The sequence below is a fragment of the Eleutherodactylus coqui genome, chromosome 10 (assembly GCF_035609145.1).
Source record: "Eleutherodactylus coqui strain aEleCoq1 chromosome 10, aEleCoq1.hap1, whole genome shotgun sequence".
Taxonomy (NCBI): Eukaryota; Metazoa; Chordata; class Amphibia; order Anura; family Eleutherodactylidae; genus Eleutherodactylus; species Eleutherodactylus coqui.
Genome location: NC_089846.1, coordinates 54,609,670 through 54,635,371, shown reverse-complemented (window position 1 = coordinate 54,635,371; position 25,702 = coordinate 54,609,670). Strand labels below are relative to the sequence as shown.

The 25,702-nt window shown below is 43.7% G+C and overlaps 1 protein-coding gene across 1 annotated transcript in view; it reads right to left on the bottom strand.

Moving 5' to 3' along the window:
- LOC136579743 (cytochrome P450 2F2-like) overlaps positions 1–25,702 on the bottom strand; it is a 56,124-nt gene that overhangs the window by 7,989 nt on the left and 22,433 nt on the right. Inside the window, exons 4-7 of the mRNA XM_066579804.1 lie at positions 23,335–23,495; positions 23,069–23,245; positions 22,121–22,262; positions 13,929–14,116 (exon numbers count right to left, since the gene is read on the bottom strand). Coding sequence (XP_066435901.1) covers positions 13,929–14,116; positions 22,121–22,262; positions 23,069–23,245; positions 23,335–23,495 — 668 coding nt within the window. The remainder of the gene's footprint in view (positions 1–13,928; positions 14,117–22,120; positions 22,263–23,068; positions 23,246–23,334; positions 23,496–25,702) is intronic.

The window sequence follows — 25,702 nt, the reverse complement described above, 5'->3', positions numbered from 1 at the left end:
TTCAAAGCTTAAAAAACATCCTTTATTAAATAACCCACATGCTAAAAAAGCACGACGTTTAAACTGTGGTTGTATTATGCTGTCTTCTTTATGCAAGAGTATTTAAAGGGGTTCCTCTGACTTACCCAATATTTATCTAAAAAGCGCCACCCCCCCATGTGTAAAAATAACAAATCAGCAGATACTCACCTTTTCCGACTCCCCTCTGTGTCCAGTGCTGCCACTTTGAGTTTCCCCTGTGATGTATTATCTACAAGCTGCAGCAGCCTGCACATGATATTTCATAAGCTGCTGTAGCCCATGACAGAGCTCAGCAAGCACCTGTGATGTCCCGTACACAGGCTGCTGCAGTCTGTAAACGTTCTATCAGTGAAAAGACCTAAAACGAGGGTGCTAGACACAGCGGGGAACCATGAGAGGTGAATAGCATCGGATTTGATATTTTTGCATAGACTCTTGATATAAAAATTTATTAAATTGGACAATCCCTCTAATATTACATGTTTTTTTATGGCTATCACAGTACAGGAAAATATATGCTATAGTAACCACAAACCCATGGGCCATTGTGTGTAGAACTAAAGATGGAGGATAGGACATGAAGATGAATGCTTGAAGAGCTTTGAGCATTTCTCTCAATGGGACCCAAATACTTCTTATGGCAGTCTTGTCTATATTGGAGGTCAGTGCAGTAACGTAGCAATTGGGGTTGCAGGGGTTGAAATTGCACTGGGCCCATAAGCTACAAGGGCCCAGGACCTCCTTCACCACTAAGATTGCTGGGCTTCACTCCAGAGTTATAGCAGGCTTTTTATCTGTTTTTACAACTTGTGACTTGAAGTGAATGCCATAAACAATGACATAAAAGCTTTCCATAGACTGAACTTTCCTGTGTGGAAGACTCACACGAACTAACAAATGACAGTATACAGTCTATGGATAGAAACAAATATACAAACCTACATACTTACACTAGGAGCAAAACATGAATCTGATAAATGACCCCTGTGTTCTAAGAAGGACACAAACATTGAATATGTGCAGTGTTTGTTTTGCCAAGCCAGACAATTACTAATACATTAACGTCTGTGGCCGGGGAATTGTCAGCAAGTCCCATTAAGATTAGTTTGCCCTGTCAAAAAAGACTGAATCCCCATGACCTCATTAAAGGAGATGTCCCGAGGCAGCAAGTGGGTCTATACACTTCTGTATGGCCATAATAATGCACTTTGTAATGTACATTGTGCATTAATTATGAGCCATACAGAAGTTATAAAAAGTTTTATACTTACCTGCTCCGTTGCTGGCGTCCTCGTCTCCATGGTGCCGACTAATTTTCGCCCTCCGATGGCCAAATTAGCCGCGCTTGCGCAGTCCGGGTCTTCTCCTCTTCTCTATGGGGCTCCGTGTAGCTCCGTGTAGCTCCGCCCCGTCACGTGCCGATTCCAGCCAATCAGGAGGCTGGAATCGGCAATGGACCGCACAGAAGCCCTGCGGTCCATGAAGACAGAGGATCCCGGCGGCCATCTTCAGCAGGTGAGTATGAAGACGCCGGACCGCCGGGATTCAGGTAAGCGCTGTGCGGGTGGGTTTTTTAACCCCTGCATCGGGGTTGTCTCGCGCCGAACGGGGGGGGGGGTTTAAAAAAAAAAAACCCGTTTCGGCGCGGGACATCTCCTTTAAGACAACAATGGCAAATGTGTGCTACTTTCTCTTGTTGACATAGTGATTCAAATGAAAATACCTGATTCCAAATCAAATTATCAATTATAACACTTAATGTCTGTGAAGGGTGTGCCAACAAGTAACCGCAGGTTGAAAAGATCTTTTTAGCCGGAACATCGTGTTTGTGTGCCAAGGATGTATCAAAGCAAAAATTATACAATCGGGATGTCTTAATGATGTCTTGATGATAGTATACTATAAGTGTATCTTTCATTTTAGAGATAATTAGAGATGAGCGAGCACCAAAATGCTCGGGTGCTCGTTACTCGAGACGAAATTTTCGCGATGCTCGAGGGTTCGTTTCGAGTAACGAACCCCATTGAAGTCAATGGGCGACTCGAGCATTTTTGTATATCGCCGATGCTCGCTAAGGTTTTCATTTCTGAAAATCGGGGCAATTCAAGAAAGTGATGGGAATGACACAGAAACGGATAGGGCAAGCGAGGGGCTACATGTTGGGCTGCATATGAAGTTCACAGGTCCCACTATTAAGCCACAATAGCAGCAAGAGTGGGCCCCCCCCAACAACTTTTACATCTGAAAAGCCCTCATTAGCAATGCATACCTTAGCTAAGCACCACACTACCTCCAACAAAGCACAATCACTGCCTGCATGACACTCCGCTGCCACTTCTCCTGGGTTACATGCTGCCAAATCCCCCCCCCCCACGACCCAGTGTCCACAGCGCACACCAAACTGTCCCTGCCCAGTCTTCAGCTGCCCTCATGCCACGCCACCCTCATGTCTATTTATAAGTGTGTCTGCCACAGGAAAAGCAGGCACACACTGCAGAGGACTGGCACAGCTAGGAAGCGATCCTCTTTAAAAGGGGCGGGGCGATAGCCCACAATGCTGTACAGAAGCAATGAGAAATCCAATCCTGTGCCACCTCCATCTGGAGCTGCACACGTGGGCATAGCAATGGGGAACCTATGTGCCACACACTATTCATTCTGTCAAGGTGTCTGCATGCCCCAGTCAGACCGCGGTTTTTTATAAATAGTCACAGGCAGGTACAACTCCGCAATGGGAATTCCGTGTGCACCCACAGCATGGGTGGCTCCCCGGAACCCACCCGCTGTACATAAATGTATCCCATTGCAGTGCCCTGGGAAGCAGAGCTAACGTCAGATGAAATGCAGGTGGGCTTCGGCCCACACTGCATGCCCCAGTCAGACTGGGGTTCTTTAGAAGTGGACACAGATGCATTTACAACTCCCTGTGGACCCACAGCATGGGTAGCTCCCTGGAACCCACCGGCGGTACATAAAAATATCCCATTGCATTGCCCATCACAGCTGAGGTAATAATGTCATGTTTAATGCAGGTGGGCTTCGGTCCACACTGCATGCCCCAGTCAGACTGGGGTTCTTTAGAAGTGGACACAGATGCATTTACAACTCCCTGTGGACCCACAGCATGGGTGGCTCCCTGGAACCCACCGGCGGTACATAAAAATATCCCATTGCATTGCCTATGACAGCTGAGGTAATAATGTCATGTTTAATGCAGGTGGGCTTCGGTCCACACTGCATGCCCCAGTCAGACTGGGGTTCTTTAGAAGTGGACACAGATGCATTGACAACTCCCTGTGGACCCACAGCATGGGTGGCTCCCTGGAACCCACCGGCAGTACATAAAAATATCCCATTGCATTGCCCATCACAGCTGAGGTAATAATGTCATGTTTAATGCAGGTGGGCTTCGGTCCACACTGCATGCCCCAGTCAGACTGGGGTTCTTTAGAAGTGGACACAGATGCATTTACAACTCTCTGTGGACCCACAGCATGGGTGGGTGCCAGGAAGCCACCGGCGGTACATAAATATATCCCATTGCAGTGCCCAACACAGCTGATGTAACATCAGCTGTAATGCAGGTGGGCTAAAAATTAATTTGGTTACACTGTAGGCGAGGGCCCCCAAAAATTGGTGTACCAACAGTACTAATGTACATCAGAAAAATTGCCTATGCCCAACCAAGAGGGCAGGTGAAACCCATTAAATCGCTTTGGTTAATGTGGCTTAATTGGTAACTAGGCCAGGAGGCAGCCCAGTTAAAATAAAAATTGGTTGAGGTGAAAGTTTCAACACTTTAATGAGCATTGAAACATATAAAAATTGTTTAGAAAAATTATATGACTGAGCCTTGTGGGCCTAAGAAAAATTGCCCGTTCGGCGTGATTATGTGAGGTTTCAGGAGGAGGAGCAGGAGGAGGAGGAGGAATATTATACACAGATTGATGAAGCGAAAAGGTCCCCGTTTTTGATGGGGATACAGAACGATGCTTCCATCCACGGGTGCAGCCTACGTATTGCTTAGGTATCGCTGCTGTCCGCTGGTGGAGAAGAGAAGTCTGGGGAAATCCAGGCTTTGTTCATCTTGATGAGTGTTAGCCTGTCGGCACTGTCGGTTGACAGGCGGGTACGCTTATCTGTGATGATTCCCCCAGCCGCACTAAACACCCTCTCTGACAAGACGCTAGCTGCAGGACAAGCAAGCACCTCCAGGGCATACAGCGCGAGTTCAGGCCACATGTCCAGCTTCGACACCCAGTAGTTGTAGGGGGCAGAGGCGTCACGGAGGACGGTCGTGCGATCGGCTACGTACTCCCTCACCATCCTTTTACAGTGCTCCCGCCGACTCAGCCGTGACTGGGGAGCGGTGACACAGTCTTGCTGGGGAGCCATAAAGCAGTCAAGGGCCTTAAAGAGTGTTGCCCTGCCTGTGCTGTACATGCTGCCTGATCTCCGCGCCTCCCCTGCTACCTGGCCCTCGGAACTGCGCCTTCGGCCACTAGCGCTGTCGTATGGGAATTTTACCATCAGTTTGTCCGCCAGGGTCCTGTGGTATAGCAACACTCTCGAACCCCTTTCCTCTTCGGGTATGAGAGTGGAAAGGTTCTCCTTATACCGTGGGTCGAGCAGTGTGTACACCCAGTAATCCGTAGTGGCCAGAATGCGTGTAACGCGAGGGTCACGAGAAAGGCATCCTAACATGAAGTCAGCCATGTGTGCCAGGGTACCTGTACGCAACACATGACGATCCTCACTAGGAAGATCACTTTCAGGATTCTCCTCCTCCTCCTCCTCAGGCCATACACGCTGAAAGGATGACAGGCCAGCAGCATGTGTACCCTCACCAGTGGGCCAAGCTGTCTCTTCCCCCTCCTCCTCATCTTCCTCCTCCTCCTCCTCCTCCTCCTCCTCCTCAACGCGCTGAGATATAGACAGGAGGGTGCTCTGACTATCCAGCGACATACTGTCTTCCCCCGGCTCTGTTTCCGAGCGCAAAGCGTCTGCCTTTATGCTTTGCAGGGAACTTCTCAAGAGGCATAGCAGAGGAATGGTGACGCTAATGATTGCAGCATCGCCGCTCACCACCTGGGTAGACTCCTCAAACTTCCAAGGACCTGGCAGATGTCTGCCAACCAGGCCCACTCTTCTGAAAATAATTGAGGAGGCTGACTCCCACTGCGCCGCCCATGTTGGAGTTGGTATTCCACTATAGCTCTACGCTGCTCATAGAGCCTGGCCAACATGTGGAGCGTAGAGTTCCACCGTGTGGGCACGTCGCACAGCAGTCGGTGCACTGGCAGATTAAACCGATGTTGCAGGGTGCGCAGGGTGGCAGCGTCCGTGTGGGACTTGCGGAAATGTGCGCAGAGCCGGCGCACCTTTCCGAGCAGGTCTGACAAGCGTGGGTAGCTTTTCAGAAAGCGCTGAACCACCAAATTAAAGACGTGGGCCAGGCATGGCACAGGCGTGAGGCTGCCGAGCTGCAGAGCCGCCACCAGGTTACGGCCGTTGTCACACACGACCATGCCCGGTTGGAGGCTCAGCGGCTCAAGCCAGCGGTCGGTCTGCTCTGTCAGACCCTGCAGCAGTTCGTGGGCCGTGTGCCTCTTATCTCCTAAGCTGAGTAGTTTCAGCACGGCCTGCTGACGCTTGCCCACCGCTGTGCTGCCACGACACGTGACACCGACTGCTGGCGTCGTGCTGCTGCTGCTGACACATCTTGATTGCGAGACAGAGGTTGCGTTGGAGGAGGAGGAGGAGGGTGGTTTAGTGGAGGAAGCATACACCGCCGCAGATACCACCACTGAGCTGGGGCCCGCAATTCTGGGGGTGGGTAAGACGTGAGCGGTCCCATGCTCTGACTCTGTCCCAGCCTCCACTAAATTCACCCAATGTGCCGTCAGGGAGATATAGTGGCCCTGCCCGCCTGTGCTTGTCCACGTATCTGTAGTTAAGTGGACCTTGGCAGTAACCGCGCTGGTGAGGGCGCGTACAATGTTGTGGGAGACGTGGTCGTGCAGGGCTGGGATGGCACATCGGGAAAAATAGTGGCGACTGGGAACTGAGTAGCGCGGGGCCGCCTCCGCCATCATACTTTTGAAGGACTCCGTTTCCACAACCCTATACGGCAGCATCTCCAGGCTGATAAATTTGGCTACGTGCACGTTTAACGCTTGAGCATGCGGGTGCGTGGCGGCGTACTTGCGCTTGCGCTCAAACAGTTGCGCTAGCGACGGCTGGACGTTGCGCTGAGAGACATTGGTGGATGGGGCCGAGGACAGCGGAGGTGAGGGTGTGGGTGCAGGCCAGGAGACGGTAGTGCCTGTGTCCTCAGAGCGGGGTTGGATCTCAGTGGCAGGTTGGGGCACAGGGGGAGAGGCAGCGGTGCAAACCGGAGGCGGTGAACGGCCTTCGCCCCACCTTGTGGGGTGCTTGGCCATCATATGTCTGCGCATGCTGGTGGTGGTGAGGCTGGTGGTGGTTGCTCCCCGGCTGATCTTGGCGCGACAAAGGTTGCACACCACTGTTCGTCGGTCGCCTGCACTCTCAGTGAAAAACTGCCAGACCTTTGAGCACCTCGGCCTCTGCAGGGTGGCATGGCGCGAGGGGGCGCTTTGGGAAACAGTTGGTGGATTATTCGGTCTGGCCCTGCCTCTACCCCTGGACACCGCACTGCCTCTTGCAACCTGCCCTTGCCTCCCCCTCTGAAGACCTGTCCTCAGTAGGCGTAGCAAACCAGGTGGGGTCAGTCACCTCATCGTCCTGCTGCTCTTCCTCAGAATCCTCGGTGCGCTCCTCCCTCGGACTTAATGCCCTTACTACTACCTCACTGATAGACAACTGTGTCTCATCGTCATCAGCCTCCTCACCCACTGAAAGGTCTTGAGACAGTTGCCGGAAGTCCCCAGCCTCATCCCCCGGACCCTGGGAACTTTCCAATGGTTGGGCATCAGTCACGATAAACTCCTCTGGTGGGAGAGGAACCACTGCTGCCCAATCTGAGCAGGGGCCCGAGAACAGTTCCTGGGAGTCTGCCCGCTCCTCAGAATGTCTCATTTTCATGGAGTGAGGAGGCTGGGAGGAAGGAGGAGCAGCAGCCAGAGGATTCTGAGTTGCAGCAGTGGACGGCGCAGAACTGTGGGTGGACGATAGGTTGCTGGAAGCACTTTCTGCCATCCACGACAGGACCTGCTCACACTGCTCATTTTCTAATAAAGGTCTACCGCGTGGACCCATTAAATGTGCTATGAATGTGGGGACGCCAGAAACATGCCTCTCCCCTAATCCCGCAGCAGTCGGCTGCGATACACCTGGATCAGGAGCTCGGCCTGTGCCCACACCCGGACTAGGGCCTCCGTGTCCTCGGCCGCGCCCACGTCCTCTAGGCCTACCCCTACCCCTCTGCGTGCTGTATTACCAGTAATGCAGAAACAGAACGCTGTAATTAAATGTGCCACTTATTGGCCTGTGGTTGGAGGCTGACTTCGCTTACGGAACGCCAGGAAATAATTTGGCGCACGCCTGCTGTAACACTTAGCGTGCCTGCGTATGATTTTGTTGAAGTACTACACCCAGCACACACAGACCCAGAACACTGAGCAGCACAGTGACAGGCAGGCCAAATAGACTTTTTGCCCAATATTTTTTTGAAAAGGCCAACTGCGTATATTCAATCAATAATATATGTCTTCTGGCCCTGGAGTGTGTGACAGAACTGCAGAGTGTTGCACTGTTATTAACTGCAACAGAGCGGTGATTTCTGAGCCAGGAAATAATTTGGCGCACGCCTGCTGTATCACTTAGCGTGCCTGCGTATGATTTTGCTGAAGGACTACACCCAGCACACACAGACCTAGAACACTGAGCAGCACAGTGACAGGCAGGCCAAATAGATTTTTTGCCCAATATTTTTTTGAAAAGGCCAACTGCGTATATTCAATCAATAATATATGTCTTCTGGTCCTGCCTCCACAATTCTGTCCCTGGAGTATTACTGCAGGGCGCAATGCTCTGCACGGCCGATATAGCAAAAAAAAAAAAAAAAGTGCAACACTGCAAAAAGCAGCCTCCACAGTACTGCACACGGTTAGATGTGGCCCTAAAAAGGACCGTTGGGGTTCTTGAAGCCTACAATCACTCCTAACACTCTCCCTGCCTAACCACCACTTCTGTCCCTGTAGTATTACTGCAGGGCGCAATGCTCTGCACGGCCGATATAGCAAAAAAAAAAAAAAAGTGCAACACTGCAAAAAAGCAGCCTCCACAGTACTGCACACGGTTAGATGTGGCCCTAAGAAGGACCGTTGGGGTTCTTGAAGCCTACACTAACTCCTAACACTCTCCCTACAGCAGCTCCAGCACGATAGCACTTTCCCTCAGCTAAGTCACAACGCATCCGAGGCGAGCCGCGGGAGGGGCCGATTTTTATACTCGGGTGACACCTGATCTCGCCAGCCACTCACTGCAGGGGGGTGGTATAGGGCTTGAACGTCACAGGGGGAAGTTGTAATGCCTTCCCTGTCTTTCAATTGGCCAGAAAAGCGCACTAACGTCTCAGAGATGAAAGTGAAAGTAACCCGAACATCGTGTGGTGCTCGTTACGAGTAATGAGCATCTCGAACACGCTAATACTCGAACGAGTATCAAGCTCGGACGAGTACGTTCGCTCATCTCTAGAGATAATACATTACTTATTGCTTAAATGAGCTGTAATTATCCTCCCATGTGAATATCTGTTTTTCTAATTTTTCTTTTGGATTTTGGGACCCCTTGGAGACATGGCTATTTTTTTATTTTTTCATTCTTGTTTTTTCCTCCTCAGTTTAAAAAAATCTTTTTTATTTTAATGTTGACATAGGCTTGTTTTTTGCAGGATGAGTTTTTCAGTGGTACTGCAAGAAAAGTCATGGCAGACCTGGCTGGCATAGCAACTGAATGGAACTTTGCAATCTTATTATTTATTTATTTATTTTTTGGGGGGGAGGGGTTGGGGGTAACTCAGGAGACAGAGGGAGCTCCCTTCCTCTGTCAGTGCTGACTGCAGCATCTGAAAGTTAAACATCTAGGATCAGAGTTATATCTAATCCTGGCTGTTGCAGCCAGATGTCAGCTGTCAAAAATGGATGTATTCGACATGCAAATATGTCGAATGTCACCGAGGGGTGAACCATTATGGTCTAGTAAATATGCCAATATAGATACTACTTCTGCTTCTTACTTTTTGCCCTTGGATGATTTCATACATGAATAGTTAAAAGGGTAATCTTTTTCATATATCCTATTTGTGAAAGCTGAGTTAATAGAGCGGGGTCCTCATGTCCTTGACAGAGCGGTGAGTGGTTACATAAAGAATCTTTCTTACTGGAGGACCGGTCCTTCCTGCATTACAAAGACAATCCAGAGATTTGAATGGGCAGTGTGTAATGTTTAATTTTCATTGTGGTGGTGCTGCAGGCAATTTAATCACTCACTGTCAGGTTTCTCCACAGCCTGCAGTTGATCTCTGGAGATCTCAGCAGTGGAACACTTTGTGAACAGCTAATTGTTGAAAAAACCCTCAAAAGAGTAGAAATTGTCCAAAACTGAGAACCCATTTAACATTTCTGTATGCTTTGGGCTATAGGAAAACCCATCTAGGGTAGATTATGACCACTGGAATTTGCCCAATAACCTCTACAGTATCTTGTAAGGTGGTCACAGATATAATATATTTGTTGTCAAATCCAGTCAATTATAATTAATTGATGTGCGGAACTCACAAAAAACAAGATCGTCAACTCCATGATTAGTTGGTCCTGATAAGAAATATCTATGGTTTTTGACCATTGTTAGACAACAGTACAAATAATACAATTATATAATAATACACTCTGGCCCGGAGATAAGGATACTAAATGAGGACCACCCTCAGAAATCCTTTAACCCCTTAGTGACCAAGCCTGTTTGCGCCTTAATGACCAGACCAAGTTTTGCAAATCTAACGTGTCACTTTAACATAGAATAGCTCCGTAAAAGGTTTTGCACATCCAAGTGATTCTGACATTGTTTTTTCGCCACATGTTGTACTTCATTTAGGTGGGAAAAATAATCCCATAGAATTTGTGTATAATTATTAAAAGCGCCAAAATTGGGAACATTTTTTAAAAATTGTCATTTTTTCACATTTTCAATTGTAATATATCAAATATGTACAAACATACTGTACAATTTTTTGATAAGATATATATTTCCATCTGTTTACTTCATTTTGGACACACATTTGAAAAGCTTTTATTTTTTTTAACCATTTAGGAGACGTACAAATTTAACATTGATTATCAACATTTTGAGGAACACTTTGTTTTTGTACACCGAGCCAACATTGCAAAGGCTCATAGGTGTCAGAATGATTGATACCCCCACAAATGACCCTATTTTAAAAACTACATCCCTTAATATATTCACTGAGTGGGGAGCATGAGTATTTTGACCCCACAGGTTTTTTTCAGGAGTTAATGCAATTTAGAGGAGAAAAATAAAATTTCAGATTTATGTATATATGTCATTTTAACCCTTTCCAATCCACTGTCTGATGTCTGAAGACATTCTGATTGAAGGTTGTACAGCTCCGATGTCGGAAGATGTCCAACAGGGTATTTTAACTGTATATTATTGGCCGCTCTATTGTCAGGGGGCCTCTCCAGCATGTCCCATTTTGCAGTACTGGCTCTAGCCAGCAGATGGCACCATTGTATAAAGGCAGAAAGAGAAAGCCCCCTAGGAACCCTGAATCCAAAATTGGATTGCAAAGGGTTAAAGGCAGTTTTTTTTTTCTAGAGTGCACATGAAAATGAAAATTTGCACCCCAAAATGGATACCCCTATTTGTCCCATGTTCGGAAACATACCCACTGTGGCCCTAACCTTCTGTCCAAATGCACAAAGGGGCCCAAACCGAAAGGAGTAGCTGTGCCTTTCAAAACAGAGATTTTGCTTGATGGTGTTTCAGGCCCTTAGCACAATTGTAGAACCATTAATTGGCCAAAACGATGTAGAACCCCCACAAATGAACCCATTTTGAAAACTAGACCCCTTAACAAATTCCTCTAGGGGTGTACTGCTTATTTTAACCCCACAGTTTTTGAATGAATCTAAGCAAAGCAGAAAGAAAAAAAATATGATTTTCATTTTTTTGGCAATTGTGTCATTTAATTTTTTTTTTTTGTACAGCACACTTATGAATGAAAACTTACACCCCAAAATGGATCCCCCTGTTTGTCCTGTGTTCAGAAATATACCTATTCTGGCCCTAATATTATGTCCATATGCACAACGGGGGCCAAAATGAAAGTAGCAACCAGTGGCTTTCAGAACAGACATTTTGCTTGAAAGTGATTTAGGCTCCATTGCTCACTTGTAGAGATCTTGAGCTGCCAAAACAATTGAGCACCCTGGCAAATAACCCCATTTTGAAAACTAGACCCCTTATCGAATTCATAAAGGGGTGTACTGCTTATTTTGACCCCACAGTTTTTGAATGAATCCTAGCAAAGCAGAAGGAAAAAGTTACGATTTTCATTTTTTTGGCAATTGTGTCATTTTAAAAACTGTTTTTTTTGTACAGCACACATATAAATGAAGACTTTCATCTCAAACTGGATACCCCTGTTTGTCCTGTGTTCAGAAACATACCTATTGTGACTCTAAACTTCTGTTTGGATGCACAACGGGGCCCAAACTGAAAGGAGCAGCCGGTGGCTTTCAGAACAGACATTTTGCTTGAAGCTGATTTAGGCCCTATTGCCCACTTGAAGAGCCCTTGAGCGGCCAAAATGATATAGAACCCCCACAAATGACCCCTTTTTGAAAACTAGACCCCTTAATGAATTCATCTAGGGGTGTACTACTTATTTTGACCCCACAATATTTGAATGAATCTAAGCAAAGCAGAATGAAAACATTACAAATGTCATTTTTTTAACAATCATATCATTTTAAAAACATTTTTTTTTGTACAGCGTACATATAAATGAAGACTTGCACCCCAAAATGGATACCCCTGTTTATCTCGTGTTCAGAAATATACTCATTGTGGCCCTAATCTGCTTACAGGACACATAGCTCAGCCTGTGTGACCCCATTTTGAAAACTAAACCCCTTAACAAATTCATCTAGGGGTGTACTATGTATTTGGATCCCACAGTTTTTGAATAAATTTATGCAAAGCATAAGTAAAGTTTTTGAAAATTTTCAAAAAATTTCATTTTTTTGGCAATTGTGTCAATTTACAAATGTTTTTTTTTTTGGTACAGTACACACATGAATGAAAACTTTCACCCCAAAATGGATACCCCTGTTTGTCCTGTGTTCAGAAACATACCCATTGTGGCCCCAATCTGCTTACAGGACACATGGCTTGGCCCATAATGGCGGAAACACCTGTTGGATTTCAGGGCACAACTGAATAAATTCCAGGCCCCATTGCCCACTTGTGCGGAAAAAAATGGACTTCCTAAAAATACTCCCCCCCCTCCCTCTCTCTCCCGTCATCCCTATTTTTTGTCATTCCCTAAATCTTAGATTAAATTAATAATGTAAACTGCATTTTATGTCCGAAAACGGGGGTAATTACGGAGGCTGGTTGGAATGGGCACATGGGGCAAGAAAAACGTGAATCCCTCTTCCTCCCATGCTTTTTTGGTGGTATTTCTTGACCTCTGCAGCGGGGATGGGGTGTAAAGAGTGGCGCTCTGTGAGGCTTCGTACGTTGGCTGAGGTGCGGCGGTCTCACACAGAAGACGCTCAACAAGCTGCTACTGGAACTGCAGGAAGGCGAGCGTTCCCGGGGCTTCTTGTAAATTACGTATTACAGGTAGTGGTCTGAATAACGCCGGGCTCATACAGCCATATGTGGAATCGGCATGCGGAGGCCCGCAGTGAACCCCAGCCACGTAATGTACTGCGTATAACTGCATACTCACACAGGCGGTCACGCGCAGTACACCTTTTTTTGTTTGCATTTCCCGCGCTGTCGCTTAGAGATGACCCGTGTACCTGCAGCCCATACACAATGTATTTGCATATGGGCTGCGGGTATATCAGCGACCATAGAGCACAATAGGCTCTAGGTCACGGATATCCGCGGTAAAATATAAAATGCTGTGTTCTGTTTTCTGCGAGTGGATTACGTAATTCGGACCCGCTAATTGGGGGGAATTGTGTAATCCAATGTATGTGATTGATCCATAAATTGCCTCATGTGAGACCTGCCTAATGTTAGATCGCTACTTTTTTATCACTTGACCGGGGACCGCTCAATGAGGCCACCAGTCACTGCTCCAAGCACTCAGTGACCGTCGGTCGCCGAGAGCAAGAAGATTTAAAATTTCCTGGGCTCCCCGGCTCCTGCGAATGTGTCTGGTATTTTGCCAGCGGGCACATGTGCAAAAGCCGGAAGGCTCCATGGGAGATAATCGCATCTGGATTCAAATGCGGAAGCCTCTGAGAAGATGTTTCATCTCCTCTCACTGATCGCATTTTAAAGAACTTTTACATGATCGCCATTATGCATTGGATAACGGTGATCACATGACCAGTAACCGCACCCCGCAGCCTGGGATGACAGCTCCATGCTGTCGGCTACCTGCAGGCACCGAAAGCATGGAGCTGTCACTTCCAAAGCCCACGTGGCATTAATCCCTGCAGGACACATGTTATTAAGGCCCACTTGGGCAGGACGTAAAAACACTATGGGCTGGTCACTAAGGGGTTAATAGTGTACATGTAAATCTTTTTTTAAAACTGAACAATTGCTTTAAGTCTAGTTACTATGTTACCAGTGCTACTACTTGAGTTACTGCCATCCATTTTTTTCCTCCAAATTTTTTTTATAGATGCTTTACTACATCCTTAAAGCAATAAATGTACCTCAGGTAAATCATAGCCACGGAAAGTCATATCCCTTGTTACAGTATGTGGAACACTCATGGGAACTATGTCAGCAAATCTCAGGATCTCATACAGGACAGCCTCTGTATATGGCATCTTGCTTTTATCATTCATGCATGGGCTTCTGTCCCGGCCAATTACTAGGTCAATCTCTTCTTGAACCTTTTCTGTTTGGAAACATTAGTATTGTTATAAACAAAGTTGCTAAATCATTAGCTATACCATAACTTGGAGTTTAATGTTAGTAGTTCCTTTCTGTAGTCCAGCAGTAGATGATACATTTCCATTGTATATAGACTTTAGTCTGTGTACATATTAAGCATACATCTTTCTGATATTGATGTATCCTTCCTTACCTTTCCTATTGGTTCAATATATCCCAAGATTTGCAGCACCAGGTGACCAGCTTTCAAAAATAATATGATTTTATGACACTGTGTCAGGATATGCATATGCTAAATCTGCCCATATGTGACCACTCAGTGGTTGTAATGGGAATTGAAGCCATTGCAATGAAATAGAATTTGTATCATGAAAAACTGAAATCCTTAACAAAATTCTAGTAAAGTTAAGGGTTGACACATCTGTATGTTTTCCCCATACAGGTCTATTGGTATGTAACAGTATGCCTCAATGCATTTTTCTAAATAACTTGACTTTTAGGGCTAGGATCAAACAAGCCCTGTGATGAGCAGGACACATGTGTTGTATGAGTAATACTAGTAATTATTAGAAAGTTATGGAGCAATGCGCCACACTGCTGTGCTACATTGTATATCCATTATGATCCCCACACATCACACACACAGTTCTATTAATGCATCCTGATTCGCACAGATCACACACAGCTGTGGTACATCCATGCTGATTTCCAGACATCACCAGCTCAGCAGACTCCTGGATACAGTGATCAGCACTTGATCACATGATCCCTGACTCCACCCATACAAGTGATCACATGACAGTGATGTCATCACAGGTCCTGGTGGCTGCTGTCGGCTTATAGAGTATACTGTACTTTCTACCAAACTGCACAATGGCTCCTCCCACAGCAGTGACATCACCGCAGGTCCTTCAGCCTACTGAATCTCTTTTACCAAACTGCACAATGGCTCTTCCCATGACAGTGATGTCATCGCAGGTCCTTCAGCCCACCTGATATCTGTGGTGGCGTAACCAGGTGCGGAGTGATGATGTCACCAGGGGCAGGGCATGAGAAGCACCCACACACAAAGATACATACTCATTAGCAAGTGGTCGTTAGTGAATTCCCTGCAGTGACAGCTTTAAGAAAAAAAAAAATGTGTTGCTACTCCTGAATGATTTGAAAAGGTTATCCAAGGTATTTTTTTTTTCTAAAACTTGCTGCTTATCCTTAAAATTAGAATATGAAAATATATATTCATGCATTCCGCTGAACACTACAGCTGCGGCGCCTCACCTCCCATTCTCCCCACAGGTGCCCTGTTTACACCCTGCTGTCAGTCTGTGAATGAAACATCACAAACTGCTTTTGCCAATCACAGGCCTCAGCAGTCCACTGCTGAGGTACGTGATTGGCTGTAGCAATCAGAGATGTTCTGTGGGAAGGCTGATTGGAGCTTATAAACAGAATGCCTTAGGAAACAAAGCAGAGGAGAAAGATGTACGGCAAGAAATTACTCTACCCACAAAGAACTGTGTAGGAAGTGCACAGAGTGCTCTTGAATGGTGAAAAAGAAGTGCTGTTGTGAAGAAGAAGAAGAGGAGAGTGGTGGTTGTAGGGGATTCCCTATTGAGAGAAACAGAGGCTGCTGTCTGTAGACCTGACATAACCTCATGAGAGGTGTGCTGTCTTCCACATGCACAAATCAAAGGTGTGTCTGATAGGCTGTCAAGACTTTTCAGTCTTACAGAACATCACCTATTCCTACTAATACATGCAGGAACAAATGACACTGCAAAAAAGGACCTTGCAACTATCTGCAGAGATTTTGAAGACCTTGGAAAGAAGGTGAAGGAACTAGGAGCACAGATGGTCTTCTCATCCATCCTCCCAGTGGATGGCCATGGAATAAGAAGATGGAACAGGATTCTAGAGGTGAACAACTGGCTATGTCGATGGTGCCGTCAGCAAAGATTTGGATTCCTAGACCATGGAGTGAATTACCTATATGGACTGATTGCTAGAGATAGGTTGCACCTTACAAAAACCGGTAAGCATATTTTTGGTGGGTGCCTTGCTTCACTCATTAGGAGCGCTTTAAACTAGAACAATATGGGGAGGAAAGTGAAAAGCCAGGTAAAAATATACAGCTAATTAATACATCTGAGACCCTAGCTACTAGAAGTGGAAAGAAAGAACAAAGACAAAAAATTCAAAAGACAAGTGGAGGAGCAAGAGACACCGATCACAAACTAAAATGTTTTTATACAAATGCACAGAGCATGGGAAACAAACAAGGAGAATTAGAGCTTCTAACACAGGAAGAGAAATATGATGTCATAGGCATTACGGAAACTTGGTGGAATGATACACATGATTGGAACACAAGGCTTGAAGGATACAACTTATTTATAAGAAACAGACCAAAAAAAAGGGGAGGAGGTATTACGTTGTATGTTATGAAAACATTCATCTCCACAGAGATTCAAGCTTCAGAGCATTGGAGTTCAGTAGAAACTGTTTGGGTAAGAATACAAGAAAAGAACAGCAGAAACTACCCAATTGCAGGCATTTACTATAGGCAACCTGGAGAAGCAGAAAATATTGATGAACTCTTTCTGCATCAGATGGCCAAGCTCTCCAAAAAGCATGACATAGTGATTATGGGAGATTTTAATTATCCAGGCATTTGTTGGGAATCTCTCTCAGGTAAAAGTAATGGATCCAACAAATTCTTATCCGTTCTTGCTGACAACTTTATCTTCCAAAAGGTTGAGGAGAAAACAAGGGGATCTGCTATCTTGGACCTAATACTTACCAACAGGGAGGAAATGGTTGAGGAAGTAAGGGTGGCAGGGTCCTTAAGAGGCAGTGATCATCCTATCCTTGAATTTTGGAAAAAAGGGGAGGAAGACCTGAGAAAACTCAGACCTCAAAGTTGGATAGCAGAAAGGCAGATTTCAAAGAACTCAGAAAGAGGGTAGAAGAATCAAATGGCTGGATGTTCTTAAGGACAGAAATGCCCAAGAAGGATGGGAAATATTGCGAAATGAGGTTCTCAAAGCACAATCGTTAACAAAGCTCTGCATGGCGCTGCACCAGCATACATCGCCTCCCTCCTGTCAGTACATCCCCCAGCCCGCTGATCCCGATCGGTTAACACACTCAGACTAAACACCCCTGTAATACGAACCTCGCATGCTCGCCTACAGGACTTCACCAGAGCAGCACCCATCCTCTGGAATGCTCTACCCCAAGGCATCTAAACAATTCCCGATGCACGAAATTTCAGACGTGCCTTAAAAACACACCCCTTCAGGGAAGCATACCAAATCTCCTGACCTAGTCCCCTGCCCCTCTCTATGGTGCCCCAGCCCGTTTGCCTTCTAATAATTGATCTGCCCATGAAATTTCTTATTGCCTGTGTTCCCTACCCCTTGCACCTCCTGTACCATCCCCCAACCCATTTGTGTCTAACCCAATGTACCTCACATTGTACTTATTGTATTGTTTTGCATTTATCCATGCCTGAAAGTGCTGCGGAATAAGTTGGCGCTATACAAATAAAGATTATTATTATTATTACAATCCCTAAAAGAAGGAAGAATGGGAAGCATTTAAAGAAACCAGGATGGATGAACGCAGAACTTGCACACATGTTAAAAACAAAGAAAAATATGTTTATCAAATAGAAAGAGGGGGAAATATCTAAAGAAGAATGTAATGGGGTCTGCAGAAACTGTAGGGCAAGTCTCAGAAAAGCTAAAGCTAATAATGAATTGAGGCTTGCAACAGAGGCCAAAATCAATAAAAAAGGATTGGGGGGGGGGGGTATGTCAAAAGCAAAAGAAAAGTCAAAGATGCAGTTTGATGCTTACAAGATGAAAATGCTGAATTGGTTAAGAATGATTTTGAGAAGGCTGAACTTTTAAATTCCTATTTTGTATTTGTTTTCTATCAGACAGTAGATGGAACATCAACTGATCTTCCCTGTGCTATTGGGGGAATAAAAGAATGCAGGCTATCTGTAAGCAGAGAGATGGTGAGGGAACACTTAGCTAACTTAAATGAATTCAAGTCTCAAGGTCTAGATGAATTACATCCTAGGATACTAAATGAAGCAGTAGAGGTAACTGCTGACCCACTCCCCATAATCTTTGAAAATTCCTGGAGAACAGGAGAAGTCCAAGAAGATTGGAAAAGGGCAAATGTTGTCCCTATCTTCAAAAAAGGGAAGAAGGTAGATCCAGGAAACTATAGGCCTGTGAGCCTGACTTCTATACCGATAAAGATCTTTGAACAAATTATTAAATAGCATGTATGTAGTACTTGGATGAAAATGGAGTAATTAATCAGAGTCAGCATGGGTTTGTAAAAAACAAGTTGTGCCAGACTAATCTAATTTCCTTCTATGATAGTATTACTGACTGGGTTCATCAGGAAAATGCGGTGGATATAGTTTTTCTTGACCTTAGCAAAGCACTTGCAAAGTATCTCATACTATACTTATTGAAAAAATGACCAAATATGGGATTGACAAGGCAACTGTTAGGTGGATTTACAACTGGCTGAGTGATCGTACTCAAAGAGTGATCATAAATGGCTGCACATCAAAGTGGAAGAATGTATCAAGTGGGGTACCACAAGGCTATGTCCTAGGCCGAGTGTTGTTCAACATTTTTATAAATTATCTGGAGAAGGGAATTGACGGGAAACTGATCAGATTTGCTGATGACACAAAGCTAGGAGGATTAGCTAACACTAGGGAAGAGAGAGAGAGTATTCAAAAAGATCTAGAAAAGCTTGCACAGTGGGCAGCAACTAACATAATGGTATTTAACAAGGAGAAATGCAAAGTTCTACATCTGGGCAAGAAAAATGAAAAAAGTACATACAGAATGGGAGGAATTGAGCTAAGCAGCAGCACATGTGAAAAAAGACTTGGATATACTAATAGATCATAGATTGAACATGTGTCAACAATGTGATGCAGTAGCCAATAAGGCAAACACAATTCTAGGATGTATTAAGAGAGGCATAGAGTCTAGATCACCTGAGGTCATTATCCCCCTTTACTCTTCCTTAGTCAGACCTCATCTGGAATACTGTGTCCAGTTCTGGGCACCCCACTTTAAAAAAGATATAGGCAAGCTGGAGCAAGTTCAGAGAAGAGTTACAAGATGGTAAGCGGTCTGCAAATCATGTCCTATGAAGAACAGTTAAAGAATCTGGGAATGTTTAGCTTGCAAAAAAGAAGGCTAAGAGGAGACTTAATAACGTTTTACAAATATATGTAGGCTTGTCACACTGCAGAGAAATCAGCCCTATTCTCATTTGCACAAGGAAAGACTAGAAGCAATGGGATGATACCAATCACTCACCATCAGGGTGGTTGGCTTGCTGTTGCTCTATCCTTTTTTATTTTACTGATCTACCTGCTATTTAGTGCGATACTTTTTGCTATCTTGTAATCAGAGAAGCATTAGGAATAAGGCACTAATAGAATCTAATTAGCGGAGAGAGATAGTAGTTAGAAATTATCCAGTGTGTGACCTAAAAACTATTAGGTAACATTGTTACCACCGGTAGATAGGAATTAGTAAATATATAGGTGCCAGCAAGCTATCAAGGTAGATGCAAGGCATGGGTGTGTAAAGTCCATGCAGCACTGTCTCTTGCACAACGCGAGACTCTGATACATGGCTTACTCTGAACTTTTCAGCAAAAATTTTTTTTGAAGAAAAAAATTTTTTTATAAAAAAATTTTTTTTTTTTTACCATATTAAGAGGTATTATATACTTCATTGCAGATAACATCTGATCTGCAAGATATATATTTACCTGCGACCAACTGAATGCTCACTATTTGGTTATTATGCAATTGCTCTTAAGATCCTGAGAGGCATATTAAATATTCACAAGAGGTCCCTGAGGAGCTCAAGTTGAGCGAAACGCGTCGGACCAAGGACCAGATATTGATTAAGCCTTCTTGGTGCTAATACCAAGCACAAATAATCTCGGTCTTGGGCACTATCAGTTTCCCAAGACTGTAGATACTACCGTTGTGGGGGTGTATTATCACCCTAAAACGGTTATTCGTTGCCTCGAATAGATACCAGTTAAGGCATCACACTATACCTAGAAAGCACGATATATGGCATCTACATTTTCAAGATTCCTCTGAGATACACTTCCAGAGTTATTAATATTTTTCTTTATGTATTATGTGTGTCAGTCTTTGTGAGTACTATTTTAAATTTTAATTGCTTTATTAAAGGTTATGTTTTAAAGTCCTAGCAGTGAAGAGAAGCAATGGGATGAAACTAAAAGGAAAAAGACACAAATTAGATATTAGAAAAAACTTTCTGACGGTGAGGGTGATCAATGAGTGGAACAGGTTACTACGGGAGGTGGTGAGTTCTCCTTCAATGGAAGTGTTCAAATAAAGGCTGGACAAATATCTGTCTGGGATGATTTAGTAAATTCTGCACTAAGCAGGGGGTTGGGCCCGATGTCCCTGGAGGTCCCTTCCAACTCTACCCTTCTATGATTTTATGAATGGGAGCTGTGGCGATGACGCTGCAGGGTTTGGAGATTGGTGAATATATCTTATTATTCTAGTTATAAGAATGACCAACAGGTTTAAAACCCCTTTAAGTGTTTATGTACAGATGCAGCAACCAGTAACAATACTGGCACATCATGATAACTCTATTCATATGATTATAGTGCATTGCACTTCAGTTATTATAACTTGTTAAATGCCAGATTAATGTTTGTTACATCTGTATCAAACTACTAACGACAACTTGTCTGTGAGTATGTATGTGTGTGTGTGATATTTTTATGCTCCACCCCTGGTGATGTCATCGCTTTGCCCCCTGGTGATGTCATATATAAAACAAGGAGTTGACCGACAGAAGAACGTCACAGTTAGGGCTCTTGAAAAGGGGAGGACCGACATAACAAAATGAGAATACAACTAAACTGCTATTATGTCAGACACAACTCAGCAATTCTGACAGAACACACTGACCTGCCTCCACCACAGAGATCAGGTGGGCTGAAGGACCTGCGGAGATGTTACTGCTGTGTGAGTCTACTGTTTGTCTTGTGTGGTAATCAAGCTGTTGTGTGTGGGATGTGTGGGGATCATAATTCATGTACCATGTAGCAGAGCTGTGTAGCGCATTGCGCCACTAGAAACACTGATACTATAATTTCCTACACAACTCAGCAATCTTGACAGAACGCACTGACCTAGCACCACCTCAGAGATCCGGTGGGCTAAAAGACCTGTGGTGATGTCACTGCTATGGGAGGAGCCAAGCTGTGTTTTGTCTTGTGTGGTAATCAAGCTACTGTGTGTGTGTGATGCGCCAACAGAAACACTGGTACTATAATTTTCTAATAATTACTAGTCTCTACATAACAGTCATGCAAGAGATGAATCACACAGAAATTGCATTCAACTTTGAATAATTTCCATGCTTGGAGCCACAATTTAGCGATAGATAGATAGATAGATAGATAGATAGATAGATAGATAGATAGATAGATAGATAGATAGATAGATAGACAGACAGACAGACTATTTGGCCAAAAGTATTTGGACACTGCATCTTTTTCAGGAAAAAGTGCTTTATTATTTAGTAACGTGTCGGCTCTCATTATGCTGGTATTACAGCAGCAACACATTGAGGCATACTTTTCACAAGTTCTCTGTAAGTCTGGGCAGGAATAGCTCGCCATTCCTTGTGCAAGGCTGTGAGAAGAGATTTTTATGAGGATGGGTGAGGGTGGTGGTGTCGTACCCGAGGCTCCAGTTCGTCCCACAAGCACTCAATCGGATGAATAAATAGTTATTACAAAATGAGCAGCTTTTTATTTTAAAATGCTCGGCAAACTCAGTATTTGCATATTTGATGATTTCCCACAGTGTCCAAATACTTTTGTCCATATAGTGTAGATGATAGATAAATGCAAGATACATACAATCAGACAAGTCTTAAGTAAATCTTATTACCTGCTACTTTGGGGTGCTTCAACATGATCAGGAATCCATACCTCAGGGTAGACCCAACTGTTTCAGTACCAGCAAAGAAAACATTGACTGTTGTTTTCAACATTGTCTCATAGTTGAAGTGAGAATTTGGGTTTTTCTTTTCCTTCAAAGGAAGTGAATAAAGATAAATTTGTGTCCATTGTCTAGAGCTATTTAAATGGTCACTGCAGTGTAAGACAACTTGTGTAAATATCATAGTCAATTTGATAACTTGCAAAAATACAAATCTATGGTAAACAGATGGGGTGGGAAGCTGATAAATAGAGAGGGCAACTCATACAAGAATGCAGTTAGTAATAAGTGATTTACTGTGTTATAGCAACTTGAATCACGTCAACACTGCTTAGTACTGCTGTATAATTTCCTCCATGATGATGTTATGTCTCAATGTATGTGTTACAGACAGTTAGGGTGCAGAATCTGCTGTTTTCAACATGTGCAGTGTATAAAAAACAGTATAACAGCAGTCTACAATCACTATTTCAGAGAAGAAGGACTATCACAGATGCAGCCTACAGGGGGCAAACTGATGATTATTGCAGGATACAAGTCTTATGATGGTCATATATAGTATTATTCCTAAAGTACGCAAGGATAGCATATTCTGAAAAGTCATCTGAAAGTGTGGGTACAAGTGGGTATCTATATCTGTGCATGCAATAAACATCTCTGTATAAACAAAGGGATGAATATTATTCAATGTCTTAATTGTTGGCCATGATTTCTATTCAGGATATGACTATGTTTAGACCTACAGTATCATTATTAGTCAGATGCCCCAGCTACAGGATCTTTTACATGGTCAAACAAGAGTAAATACCTAAAGGTCAATTCTTAGGCATCAATATTAGATTAAGAGTAGAACAGGGTTACTTGAAGAATGCAATGTCAAGTAAATAGGTCACTTACTTGCTCGATCTTTATGAGAAAACAGTCAATGAAATCACGCAAATTGTTTGGGTCAAATGTTTCTTTATTCATTCGAAGTCTCTTGGCCACAAAAGCCCCGAGTTTCACATAGTTTTTATAAATTTGTCTGTGTGGGCCTGGAATATGCTTCATGATTTTAGGAAAAACAAAGAGAAGCTGCAAACAAAATGAATAATATACCATGAATTGGGCACACTTCAAAAAAAAATAAAAAATTCTGGTGGGAATTGTAGACTTAAACTGACCTGTCCCCATGTGGAGCTCATTAGGTGCCAGCTGTTGTTGATGAGATAGAGCAAAGTCAGAAATTCTTCATCTCTATAGTCAAACCTCTCCCCGAAGACCAGAGAGCAAATTATATTGGAGCCAGCTGAGCTGAAGCCAAAAGTTGGGTCTACAGGCTTCCCTGTTAAGAGATATGAACTTATGAATATAGGTCCTTATCTTCCTTCCACATATGTCTTGTTAAATTTACTCATGGGAAGCTGCCATTTTCTTTCTAAAAGAAATGTAGCCAGATGGCATATCTGACGATATGCCATCACTTAACATCATGTAAGACATAGCACCATTCAGTAATGTTATAAATATATTTACCGACTCAATACCTTTGAAAGGAATTTTGCATACTTGGCCCATCCTTGGGACAAGCATTCAACATATATTGTGGAGGTCACACACTCAGGTAACCATCATGATAACAAAAATGAGCAGCCCCTTCTCTGCAGTACCAATACAATAACACACTTGTCCATGCAACTGTGTCTTATGCTGCAGTTCAACCCTTTTTACCTGAAGAGGCTATGCTGTGAAGGGGCTGAGGTGCTACCAAGAACAATACTGCACCCTTGTTTTCTTGATCAGATTGAGTCCCGGCTATGATCATACATTGATAAACAATCCCAGAAAACACCTTTAAGTGGGAGTTCAACTAATATATGCTTAAATATGTTGTTTACAGAATGACTTTTATGACATACCAGCTCACCCGTCGCGCGTTGCTGCGAAGACAGACAGACATACATTCGTTTTTATATATCTAGATAACAACCAATCACAGCGCAGCTTTTTTAGGTTACCTCAGTGGTATAATATATAACAACCAATCACAGCGCAACTTTCATGTTACCTCAGCTTTATAATATATAACACCCAATCACAGCGCAGCTTATATGTTACCTCAGCAGTATAAAATATAACAACCAATCACAGTGCAGCTTTCATGTTACGTCAGCAGTAAGAGAAATAACAACCAATCACAGCCCAACTTTTATTCTGTCTCAGCAATATAAAAAATAGCAACGAATCACAGCGCAGCATTCATTTTACCTCAGCGGTATAATATATAGCAACCAATCACAGCACAGCTTTTATTTTACCTCAGCATTCTCAATATCCAGGAATTGTTTTGTGATACGTTCGGCGGATGCATCATTTTGTAGTTGAACACGCATCCCGTTGCTCGTAATGCCTTTTGCTTTTGTGCTTGAGATGGAAATCAAACGATCTTTGTCTGGGGGGGCATAACTGTCGACGACGCTCGCATGCGCGCGCGCCACCTATCGTAGGATAGATGTACTATGCCAGTAATCTTCCCAGGAGTGTACTCAACAACTTCCCATTAACTTTTCCTATTTATGACATAATCAATGAGCGTGCCAAATTTCGAGTTTTGTATTACATTGGGTAGCGAGAGAATTCGATTCTGTGAGTAAAATTTGGACGCTAATTCTTTTGCGCATAGAATTGAATAATGGAGTTGGGACCCATTAGCTTTTCATATTTATAACATATTGAATGCCCGTGCCAAATTTCAAGTTTCTATGTGAGAAAATTACATTCCGTACGTAAAATTTGGACGCTAATTCTTTGGCGCATAGGATTGAATAATCGAGTTGGGACCCATTAGCATTTCCTATTTATGACACATTCAATGCCCGTGCCAAATTTCAAGTTTCTATGTGAGAAAATTACATTCCGTACGTAAAATTTGGACGCTAATTCTTTGGTGCATATAATTGAATAATCGAGTTGGGACCCATTAGCGTTTTCTATTTATGACATATTCAATGCCCGTGCCAAATTTCAAGTTTCTATGTGAGAAAATTACATTCCGTACGTAAAATTTGGATGCTAATTCTTTGGCGCTTAGAATTGAATAATTGAGTTGGGACCCATTAGCGTTTCCTATTTATGACATAATCAATGCTCGTGCCAAATTTCAAGTTTCTATGACATTGGGAAGCGAGAAAATTACATTCCGTACGTAACATTTGGACGCTAATTCTTTGGCGCATAGAATTGAATAATCGAGTTGGGACCCATTAGCGTTTCCTATTTATGACATAATCAATGCTCATGCCAAATTTCAAGCTTCTATGACATTGGGAAGCGATAAAATTAGATTCCGTACGTAAAATTTGGACGCTAATTCTTTGGCGCTTAGAATTGAATAATCGGGTTGGGACTCATTACCTTTTCCTATTTATGACATAGTCATGGCTCGTGCCAAATTTCAAGTTTCTATGACATTGGGAAGTGAGAGAATTAGATTCCGTACGTAAAATTTGGACGCTAATTCTTTGGCGCTTAGAATTGAATAATCGAGTTGGG